The following is a 12,547-nucleotide window of genomic DNA, read 5'->3' as shown; positions in this document are numbered from 1 at the left end:
TATATATATATATATATATATATATATATATATATACAGTTAGGTCCATAAATATTTGGACATTGACACAATTTTCAGTATTCCAGCACTGTACAACACCACAATAGATTTGAAATGAAACAATCAAGATCTGCTTTAAGTGCAGATTTTGAGCTTTAATTTGAGGGTATTTACATCCAAATCAGGTGAACGGTGTAGGAATTACAACCCATTTTATAAGTGCCTTCCACTTTTTAAGGGACCAAAAGTAATTGGACAAACTAATATAATCATAAATAAAATTGTCATTTTTTAATACTTTGTTGCAAATCCTTTGCAGTCAATGACAGCCTGAAGTGTGGAACCCATAGACATCACCAGACGCTGGGTTTGGTCCCTTGTGATGCTTTGCCAGGCCTCCGCTGCAGCTGTCTTCACTTCCTGCTTGTTCTTTGGGCATTTTCCCTTCAGTTTTGTCTTCAGCAAGTGAAATTCATGCTCAATTGGATTCAGGTCAGGTGATTGACCTGGCCATTGCAGGACATTCCACTTCTTTGCCTTAAAAAACTATTTGGTTGCTTTCGCAGTATGCTTGGGGTCATTGACCATCTGCATTGTGAAGCGCCGTCCAATGACTTTTGAAGCATTTGGCTGAATATGAGCAGATAATATTGCCCCAAACACTTCAGAATTCATTCTGCTGCTTTTGTCAGCTGTCACATCATCAATAAATATAAGAGATCAAGATCCACTGGCAGCCATGCATGCCACTACCACCACCATGCTTCACTGATGAGGTGGTATACTTTGGATCTTGAGCAGTTCCTTCCCTCCTCCATACTCTTCTCTTTCCATCATTCTGCTACAAGTTGATCTTGGTCTCATCTGTCCATAAGATGTTGTTCCAGAACTGCACAGGCTCTTTTAGATGTTTCTTGGCAAACTCTAATCTGGCCTTCCTGTTTTTGAGGCTCACCGATGGTTTACACCTTGTGATGAACCCTCTGTATTTCCTCTGGAGAAGTCGTCTCTTAATTGTTGACTTGGACACAGATACACCTACCTCCTGGAGACTTTTCTTCATCTGGCCAACTGTTGTGAAGGGCTTTTTCTTGACAAGGGAAAGGATTTTTCTGTCATCCACCACACTTGTTTTCCGTGGTCTTACAGGTCTTTTGGTGTTGCTGAGCTCAGCAGTGTGTTCTCTCTTTTTAAGAATGTACCAAACAGTTGATTTGGCCACATCTAATGTTTTTGCTATCTATCTGATGGCTTTGTTTTGATTTTTCAGCCTAATGATGGCTTGCTTCACTGATAGTGACAGCTCTTTGGACATCATATTAAGAGATGACCTCCCCAGATTCCAAATGAATATACCACACTTGAAATGACATCTAGGCCTTTTATCTGCTCTTTGTAAATGAAATAAATGGAAAAAAAACAAGGGAATAACACAAACGTGGCCATGGAACAGCTGAGTAGCCAATTGTCCAATTACTTTTGGTCCCTTAAAAAGTGGAAGGCACATATAAAATGTGTTGTAATTCCTACACCGTTCACCTGATTTGGATGTAAATACCCTCAAATTAAAGCTCAAAATCTGCACTTAAAGCACATCTTGATTGTTTCATTTCAAATCCATTGTGGTGTTGTACAGAGCTGGAATACTGAAAATTGTGTCAATGTCCAAATATTTATGGACCTAACTGTATATATGTATAGTGTGAACATAGCGTCAGTCAGCTATTTAGTGCATTTTGGACTCACCCTTGTTGTCAAGTGTTTTGTTTTTATGCTGTGCTTATCCCACACTTGAAAGGATGAACCAATGCTGAATTTGGCTTCTGGATTTCACTCAAAAGATCAGACCGTTGTTATTTATTTCCTTTTATTTTTCCTTTGGTTTACAACAATTTCTCCAAACAAAGAAACAGCTTTTTTTTTTCTTTTTAGTCTTTTTAGCAGTTTTTAGTAGTCTTTTTAGGTGAAAAAAACGGCTGTACGTTCAGCTTTTGGTTTTGGTACACATTCGGCACAACTCTGGGTTCACTGTAAGGAACTCAACTTTTTTTCCACCCTGCGCTGCGGTGGCGTCTTTTGTACTCCTTGATTTGACACAGCTGACTAATTACCGGGCTCGCGCACCAGCAGATGAGACGGGAGCGCGCCGCGCCATTCCTGCGGGTGAACGTATATAATAATAATAATAATAATAACTGGGATTTATATAGCGCTTTTCTAAGTACCCAAAGTCGCTTTACATGTAGAACCCATCAATCATTCACACCTGGTGGTGGTAAGCTACTTTCATAGCCACAGCTGCCCTGGGGTAGACTGACGGAAGCGTGGCTGCAATTTGCGCCAACGGCCCCTCCGACCACCACCTATCCTTCATCATTCAATTCACCGGTGTGAGTGGCACCGGGGGCAAAGGGTGAAGTGTCCCGCCCAAGGACACAACGGCAGCGATTTTTTATTTTTTTTTGGATGGTAAGATAGGTAGATCGGCTCTGATCATATAAGCCGACTGGCCGAACTAATGCCGAATTAAATACACCTTACCTGGGGTTGCCTAGGTGAATAGGGGTGCGGATGTGCTCTACGATAAAATACAATTTTATTAAGTGGGGTTTGCCGCCGCGGTTGCGAGCTCGCGCATCAGCTGACCAGACAGGTGTTTGCCACTACACTTGTCTTGAAGAAGAAACAACGTAATGCGCATAAACACAAAGCAGCCCTAAAGCCGAAGAAGATCCACCCTGCCATCGAAAATCTGACGCACGGAGTGTAAATCCACCACCATTAACACTATTAACCACCCAAAAGGACAGTAAGGCTGGAAAATGTGTGCAATAATTTGCTTTTTGCGACTTATGATTTGGTACACTGTGTAGCCCGGATATTAGGGTAACAACTTGTCTGCCAGGGCTGAAGAAGCCTTTCGAATGAAAGGTGAAACGTCTTCAACAAACAAGAAGAGTCCCTGCGATTCGCAACACTTGCTGAAAGTAAAACATGAATGTTAATGATTTGTGAGATTACGTACGCTCAGCAATAACCAATGGCGGGTAGAACAAGAAGTAGCCGACCAGCTCAGCAGTCAATTGGTTGAGGAGGCCACTGGAGATGGTTCCATTCAGTTCTGTGTCCTGATTCTTCACCACATACACAAGGGAAACTGATGGAGATCCCAGGTCCTGGGACACACTTTGGATCTAAAGATTGCAACACAAATTAAACAGGGTCATGGAATTGCTGATTCGCTTGTACAAGTGTGTGTCATTCAAATCTTCCTATTCATTATTCAGCTGCGTACATGAACAGGCTGCAATGGGCAAATGTTTAATATATACGTTTCTATAGAAGCGTGTCATGGTATCATAGAAAATGTCGATGGACATAAATAATGCATAACAGAGCCCCAGACACAGTATGACACTCTGAATGTTTCCCTTCGCCATAATAAAACCTGTGTACTGCTTGGCAAAAAGTGCAACTGAGTCACCACAGTTAAGTGGATGATACTAGAAACTCCCATCAGATGGCTCCATGCGTGTAAATATTTCAGAAGATGAATTATAAATGCCCCCTATATCTGCCACGGCCATTCCATGTGTATTCATGCCAACCAGAGGTATGATAGATGAAGGGGAGAGAGAGGGACAAAAAGCGGAGATCATGAAGGCGGAGAGATTGTTTTGGTTATCGGTCAATTGTAGGGCACATAAAGACACGCAATGTTCCAGTAAGGCACAATCACACAATGGATTAACAGAATTTTGGCTGGCTTCAACAAAACTATACTTTTAGCAAATATCGTATTTTTCGGACTGTAGGGCGCAACGGATTATAAAGCGCACTGCCGATGAGTGGTCTATTTTTTATCCTTTTTCATATATAAGATTATAGGGCGCATTAAAGGAGTCGTATTACTATAATTTTTTCTAAATGTAAAACACTTCCTTGTGGTCTACATAACATGTAAAGGTGGTTCTTTGGTCAAAATGTTGCATAGATGATGTTTTACAGATCATCTTCAAGCCGTTTTCTGACAGTCGCTTCCAAATGCGCCGTTTTGTGGGCGGTCTTATTTACGTGGCTCACCTTCGGCAGCGTCTTCTCCCCGTCATCTTTGTTGTAGCGGTGTAGCGTGCAAGGACGGGAGTGGAAGAAGTGTCAAAAGATGGAGCTAACTGTTTTAATGACATTCAGACTTTACTTCAATCAATAACGGAGCAGCATCTCCTCATTCGGAAACTACAAAACCCGTGAAAAAACTTAAAAAAATTAAAGTTTCTTGGGTGAATAATGTAAACTCACTACACCTTTTGTGGCAAGTTTACTGACAGATATAAGTAAGAACTTTACAGTACTTTATATTAGAAATGGCAACAGCGGAGAATGAATGCCACATAACAAGAAGATAGAGAAAAAGAAGAAGCTTATCGATGACGGTGTCGTCACGGACTACAAAGGCGGACGCACACAATTTTTTTAAGGATTTATGCAGATCCCAAATACAGATCAGCAGGTATCAGAAGGTAAGAAAAGTTGCTTTTTGCATAATATTGCGAAACAAAACGCCAGATAATATGTCTTACTTTATACATGCACCATAACAATACTCGTATTCAAACAGTACAGCCTACACTTATCTCTTGTGTTTGACTGCCATCTGCTGGTCACACTTATCATTACACCATGTACCAAATAAAATTGCTTCAAGGTGGGTAAGCTCAACCAAACTTATTCCTTACATTAGGCGCACCAGGTTATATGGCGCACTGTCGAGTTATGAGGAAAGTCCTTATTATTTCTTCAGTATACATTTTGGAGCAGATCTACTAAAGGTTTGCACATAATTAAAAGTGAAAAATTGATAGCGCACGTCATTTAGTGAAGTGAATTATATTTATATAGCGCTCTTTCTAGTGACTCAAAGCACTTTACATAGTGAAAGCCATTATCTAAGTTACATTTAAACCAGTGTGGGTGGTACTGGGAGCAGGTGGGTAAAGTGTCTTGCCCAAGGACACAACGACAGTGACTAGGATGTCGGAAGTAGGGATTGAACCCAGAACCCTCAATTTGCTGGCATGGCCGCTCTACCAACCGAGCCAAGATGCCCCATGCGTGTCTTGTTTTCATGTATTTAAAGAATAGGTGCTGATTATTAGCATTTAATAATTCATCAGTCATTTAGCACTCGTGACAAGATTTATTAGGCATACAATTGTTCTGCAGCTTCTGTTTTGAGTTTACATTTAACATATTTGACATGTGTGCGCAAACTGGCACAGTTACGCACAAATGGCTGTGAGAGTGGAAGACACAGACGAAGGTGAGAGAATACTCTAACTTGCGTGTATGTTTCAACTAGAGATATCCGATAATATCGGCAGTCCGATATTATCGACCAACAAATGCTTTAAAATGTAATATCGGAAATTATCGGTATCGGTTTCAAAAAGTAAAATGTATGACTTTTTAAAACGCCGCTGTACGGAGTGGTACACAGACGTACAGTAGGTAGAAGTACAGAGCGGCAATAAACCTTAACGGCACTGCCTTTGCATGCCGGACCAATCACATAATATCTGCAGCTTTTCACAGACACAAGTGAATGCATGCATACTTGGTCAACAGCCATACAGGTCACACTGAAGGTGGCCGTATAAACAACTTTAACACTGTTACAAATATGCGCCACACTGTGAACCCACATCAAACAAGAATGACAAACATTTCGGGAGAACATCCGCACCGTAACACAACATGAACACAACAGAACAAATACCTAGAAGCCCTTGCAGCACTAACTCTTCCGGGACGCTACAATATACCCCCCCCGCTACCCCCCCCCAACTCAACCTCCTCATGCTCTCTCAGGGAGAGCATGTCCCAAATTCCAAGCTGCTGTTTTGATGCATGTTAAAAAAAAATAATGCACTTTGTGACTTCAACAATAAACAAGGCAGTGCCATGTTGGCATTTTTTTCCATAACTTGAGTTGATTTATTTTGGAAAACCTTGTTACATTGTTTAATGCATCCAGCGGGGCATCACAACAAAATTAGGCATAATAATGTGTTAATTCCACGACTGTATATATCGGTATCGGTTGATATCGGAATCAGTAATTAAGAGATGGACAATATTGGAATATCGGCAAAAAAGCCATTATCGGACATCTCTAGTTTCAACATATTTGGACTGTCATGAATAAATAAATAGACATGTTTTCTTTTCAGCAATATCACATTATAATTTTATAACTGCTGGATGATTTACAGTAAGTGGCGGATTTTAAGAAAAATCCATTGATTCATTTTGGTGCCTGCAAGCGTTCATTTTTTGTTTTGTTTTTGCCGTTAAAGATTTGTTTTCATATAAGAAATGTATATCCTATTTTAAAAAATGTCTTGCAAAAAGGTATTTTCATGCATTTCTGGATTATTCCAGATGCACCATCACAACACAGGCACCTCCCAGAGCGCACCTTCGGGCAAGCTAAAAATAGGTTAAGTTGTCCAGATCATAGTTCTACAGTATATCGCCACGGAAGGGTGGTGTGTGCTGCATATTTCACAACATAACAAAACAGTACAGGTTGGACCGTTTCAGTGTATAATGTCATTAATGTGGAGCAGGTAGTATACACAAAATCCACATTAAAATAGGGTTTGCACTTGTTATTGATTGTGCACACAGTCTTAGTAGATCAACTGCAACACGCCCACTAGTACACACAATTTTATAGTTTGCACACGCTCTTTAGCACTTGTTATTTGGATCTTAGTGGATTAAGCCCTTTGTAGGTTGGCATTCACCCCTGACAATAGTCTCGACAAATCCATGTACAAACCTCCACGGTGAGCCTGCTGTAGGTCTCCAGCACTTTGTCCTGAGCCTCATCAAAGGCGCCCTCCAGTCTCTGCTCAAGCATCTGGACAAAACTGCAGGAGTAGATGTTGTCTGTCGGACCAACAAACCTCAACACTACAGAAGAGAGAAGAAATGATTTTGCAATAAGTATCATGAAACACTTTCTAATGTTATTGAAATCCCAACAATGTTCGTAATATGAACATGGTGTTTATGAAAGTGATAAAAATTTGTGCCCTGAACCAGCAGAAATGCAAACTCTTATTGCCATAAGAGGGACATGAATCCAAACACTAGTGATTAACGCAGAATACAGAAAGACGAAAAAACCTTCAACATCCTTCACTGGTTGTATAATCTGCAACACATATCAGACGCAAACAGGGTTGACCCAGATGCTAATCTTATGCAGATCGGGCTGCGCCTGATAAATTGGAATATTCTCTGTGTTAATGCTTTATGAGCTGAGCAAACCTGAAACTGCATTTATAGTTCACCCAAAAATTGACAGCAGAATATCCTTAGGTGATATTGGAGAGTGCTGTCAAACAAGTCATTTTCAAACAAATGAGAATATTCACTGAACCCTAAGGATTGTCCAACAGTTCACCCACTGTCATTTCAAAAATATGGGCTTTGTCAGCCTGAATCGAGGCTATGCTTGAAAATAAACCAGATGTTTTAATACTTTAGATCAAAGCTGTCAAACTGATTTTAGCTCAGGGGCCACATTGAGGTGGGCCGGACTGGTAAAATCATAGCATGATAACATAAAAACAAAGACAACTTCAGATTGTTGTCTTTGGCCAAAAATAGACCGAGCACATTCTGAAAATGTACAAATTACAAATAATCCTTGTGACAAAACATTTCAAATTCTGAGGGGAAAAAAAATGTGTGCGGTTTGAAAAACACAACAAACTTAGACTTAGTCTCAGTGTATCTACAAAGCCAATAAACATGAAGTCGCAGTCTATCTGGGATTGAACAAAATATAAATAACTTTGTCATGTCCAGGTATTAATCCTGTGCTAACTCGACAAACTACACACACGGAGGTAGAAACTGTTGAAGATTGTTGAGTTACACTCACTTTTCTCATTTTTGACAGAGACATTTAGGAGCAATGAGGGTGCCAGAGAACAATGCATTCGAAGCAGAAGACCTAAAACTGCAGGTTTTGCATTTCATTTGTTCGAGGGGAGGAGCCGCAGCCAATCCAATCCAATCCACTTTATTTATACAGCACATTTAAACAACAAAAATGTTTCCAAAGTGCTGCACAACAATATTAAAAACAATATTCAAATATTATCCTTAGCTCCACCAATGACTGAATAAAACCAAAAAATAAATAAACATAAAACCAATATAAAAACAATGTAAAAATTAAAGCTGCAAGCAGCGATGAACTGGACCGACTTTGACGGCACATAAAATCCAAACCAGAGCAGTAATTAAAACTCTTTGGTCAACTTTTAATCAGAAGGGTTCAATCTCTCTCCTGTGCTAGTTTGAAGCCGACGCGACAAACGCGCTCAGAGGAGATAATGTTTGAAAAAAGGTGACCAGTTTTTACAAAACTTTTGTTTTGAAGGGGGAATTGCAAACTTCCTGTTGATTTTTGCTGGGGGTTGTCAATGAATGAGTGAGACCTACAAATGTCATGTTTGGATCATGTTTTGTTTAAGTTATGGTCGTCCGCCACGCCAAGGTCGCTCACCTCGTCAGGTACAGCGGCGCTCTACGCGTCGCCGCCACCTGTCTTTGCCTCGGTGGATTTGGGGACACTTGGTCTGGCGACCCACCGCCATGTCCCCCTCCCGCCCTCCCATGACTCTTGATCCTGCTTTGTGTTTTGTTTTTTTGGACATCTAGTATCTGTCCTTAAGGGAGGGGCTCTGTCATGTCTGGATCATGTTTTGTTTAAGTTATGTTCTGTTTGGGTTTTGGACTCTTTTTAGTTCCTGCCTTTTCACTTCCTTGTCTTGTTTCCATGGCTACCCATTAGTTTCACCTGTTCCACGTTTGGACTCACACACCTGTCACCAATCATGTCACTGTTATTTAAAGCCTGTCTTTTTCTGTTGGTCGGCCTGGCGACATTCACTCTGTTTACCTCTGCGCACTTCATGCCATGTCAAGTAAGTTTTTTTCTATTCATGCCACAGTTAGCGACTTTTGTTCATGTCCATAGTTTTTTGCCCACGTGCAAGTCTTTTTGTTTCGTTAGTCAAGTTTGTACTTCCGCCTTGAGCGCGCTTTTTGTTCCTTTGTTAGTGTAAAATAAATGTCTTTACCTTCACGCCATGCCACATCCAGCTTTACTTACATCTCGGGAAAACAAACACACCTTAGTCCTAGTATTGACAACATAGAGGTTTTTGTTTCATGTCTCTAAGACATTCCTACTGGAAGTTACAGGCAGTTTTGTCTGAGTTTTCTTCCTAGGAGCAGTTGTGTCTGTGTTTTCTTCCTAGGGGGCGCTAGAGCGCAATTTTGAGTTTTGGGGTTGGGTTTTTTATTAGATTGCAATGTTTGCCAGTCCTGATGTGTGTGTCCAGTTTGGTGAGTTTTGAAGCATGTTAAGGGGGTCAAATTACAGTTCATAGAGGCAAAAGTGACTGTTTTTAGTAAACTTTTGTTTTGAAGGGGGAATTGCCAACTTCCTGTTGATTTTTGCTGAAGGATGTCAATGTATGAGTCAGACCTACATAGAGGTTTTTGTTTCATGTCTCTACGACATTCCTACCGGAGGTTACAAGCAGTTTTGTCTGTGTTTTTCCTAGGGGGCGCTAGAGCGCAATTTTGAGTTTTGGGGTTTGGTTTTTTTTATTAGATGGCAATTTTTGCCAGTCCTGATGTGTGTGTCAAATATGGTGAGTTTTGAAGCATGTTAAAGGGGGTCAAATTACAGCTCAAAGAGGCGGCGGAATAATAATAATAAAACCTTACAATTACAATAGGGTCCTCTGTCCCAAAGGGACATTGCGGTCCCTAATAAATATGATTAAAAACGATTTTAAAGGGTAAAACCAATTAAAACAGTATATAGAAATCAACATTTAAATAAAACACAGAGGACAACAGAGGACAGAGGACCACACAACTCACATAGTGTTAAAAGCCAAAGAATAAATGTGGGTCTTAAGACAAGACTTAAAACACTCCACTGTGGGAGCAGTTTCGAACATGGAGGCCACGCCTGTATATATATATATATATATATATATATATATATATATATATACGCTATATGCGCTTTAGTGTGTACCTCTTGCTTGGCCCCGGTATCAAGCGTTTGCTTGCCCAACAGAGTTGTTATTGTGACACCCAGTGGACACATTTAGAACAGCAGTTTCTTTCATTAAACAATTTCAGTTCAATTTTAAACTCAGCAAACTCATCTCGCGGGCCGCATAAAACCTGTTCGCGGGCCTGATCCGGCCCAAGGGCCATACGTTTGACACCTCTGCTTTAGATTGTATCACTTTTCTTTTTTGCTTTTTTTTTTAGATTAAACTGTATTGTATTCCGTTTCACAAACAGTATCACAACGGTATGTTATAAAAGTTCAGAGATGATGATAACTTAGTAAAATGTGTGTATTGTGCATCTTTTTTAAATACCAAGTTGCTCACTACCAACCTGATTATCACAAGGATTTCCAGTTTGATCCCTATCAAGACGCCATGATTCCATGTGGCATGTAATAATTTGTTTTCTTAAAAAGTTAACCAGTTAGACGGCCCAATTTCCCTTTGCTTTGCAATCATGGGCATTTGTATTGGATTTAGGGTATCAAAGAGAGAGCAGGAATGGATTGAGAAAATCCTGTTTTAGTCTTTGCTCTACTATTCCGCACTTTCTGAATCCCTTTGTACTCTCTGCCTCTGCCTCACAGTTTTCCTGCTTTTGCATTTCACGTGCGCAAGTAATGCTGTGCAATGAGGAAAATCCCACCTGTGTGCTAGTTCATTCTAAATATTTCAGTTTACAAAATTGTTTTAAAATATCAGTGCGCCCATAAACAAGATTCCCGAAGGTCCCCCTATCCAACCCTAAACCCAAACGATGCCACCCCCTTCCCTGCCACCACTAGTTTCTATACATACACGGTGTGTTAGTATGCACTAAAAACTCATTATTGCATGAATTTATAAAACACATGTAAACACTCTAAATCTAAATGTTTGACTATTTAAAGATGGGATCAACCAATCCAACATATCTGGGTAACACCCCTAAATAATCTGTATTTGTTAAATTCAATATAAGGTGGCCAGAATAGGAATTTAAACAATCATATAACCTATAACCTATGCACTTAAATATGATTATAAATATGTCACATTTTCCAGTACTTCAGAGTATAATTTAGAGATTAGTTTATACATGTATGATTATCATCAGTGGATAATATGAATAATAATAATAATAATTCAACATTATTATTATATTAGACTTAGACTTAGACAAACTTTATTGATCCACAAGGGAAATTGTTCTACCCAGTAGCTGAGTTACAAAGGATGGACAGTGTAAGGAACTTATATTCAATTGAATATAAGTTGAAAAGGATTTGCAAATCATTATATTGTTTTTATTTACGAATTACACAATGTGCCAACTTCACTGATTTTGGGTTTCGTACATACAGTATACTGTAAGTGTGTGCATGGCCTTGGTTCATACCTGTTTTTAGCTGGAAATGAATACTCGGGGTGGGCATCCAGGTTGCCACGGGAACCAGAACTGCCTTGACTAATGTGGTGTGCTGTCTGATGTCAGAGAGCAACTTATCAAAACCATACACGCTGAGTGCCTCCACAACATAAGAGGAAATGTAGACAGTTTTGACACCGGCCACATAGAAACCCAGCGTTACGTTGAATGGGCCACAGTCCTCACGTTCCACCTGTGTGAGAGAGAGAGAGAGAGAGAGAGAGAGTTTGTTACAATTTAAATGCTGATCCAAAACTCAGCAAATACTTATTTCCTCTGTGCAGAATAGCAAATTAAAAAATATAACATTATGTGGTATTTGAGCTCAGTAGCAGATGAATCAATAACACAACACGTGTTATTAAAGGCCTACTGAAACCCACTACTACCGACCACACAGTCTGATAGTTTATACATCAACGATGAAATCTTAACATTGCAACACATGCCAATACGGCCGGGTTTGCTTACTAAAGTGCAATTTTAAATTCCGCGTGAAATATCCTGCTGAAAACGTTTCGGTATGATGACGTCAGCGCGTGACGTCACGGATTGTAGAGGACATTTTGGGACAGCATGGTGGCCAGCTATTAAGTCGTCTGTTTTCATCGCAAAATTCCACAGTATTCTGGACATCTGTGTTGGTGAATCTTTTGCAATTTGTTTAATGAACAATGGAGACAGCAAAGAAGAAAGCTGTAGGTGGGAAGCGGTGTATTGCGGCAGGTGTTGTGCCGGATAACGCACCCTCGCCGTAGAATGCACCCCTTGACTGTTGTGCCGGATAACACAGCCGGTGTTTCATTGTTTACATTCCCGGAAGATGACAGTCAAGCTTTACCATTGGCCTGTGGAGAACTGGGACAACAGAGACTCTTACCAGGAGGACTTTGAGTTGGATGCGCAGACGCGGTACCGTGAGTACACATGCAGCTGCGGCTTCCAAACATTTGATCGC

At 40.2% G+C, this 12,547-nt stretch overlaps 1 protein-coding gene across 4 annotated transcripts in view; it reads right to left on the bottom strand.

The window, feature by feature from the left end:
- kiaa1549la (KIAA1549-like a) overlaps nucleotides 1-12,547 on the bottom strand; it is a 293,945-nt gene that overhangs the window by 145,387 nt on the left and 136,011 nt on the right. For all 4 annotated transcript variants that reach the window (XM_061969804.2, XM_061969805.2, XM_061969806.2 and 1 more), the window contains exons 5-7: nucleotides 11,560-11,782; nucleotides 6,845-6,978; nucleotides 3,026-3,194 (exon numbers count right to left, since the gene is read on the bottom strand). In XM_061969804.2, the coding sequence (XP_061825788.2) occupies nucleotides 3,026-3,194; nucleotides 6,845-6,978; nucleotides 11,560-11,782 (526 nt within the window). The remainder of the gene's footprint in view (nucleotides 1-3,025; nucleotides 3,195-6,844; nucleotides 6,979-11,559; nucleotides 11,783-12,547) is intronic.

The sequence above is a fragment of the Nerophis lumbriciformis genome, linkage group LG10, assembly GCF_033978685.3.
Source record: "Nerophis lumbriciformis linkage group LG10, RoL_Nlum_v2.1, whole genome shotgun sequence".
Classification (NCBI taxonomy): domain Eukaryota; kingdom Metazoa; phylum Chordata; class Actinopteri; order Syngnathiformes; family Syngnathidae; genus Nerophis; species Nerophis lumbriciformis.
Note: the sequence above shows the minus strand (reverse complement) of the source record. Positions and strands in the feature narration are given on the sequence as shown.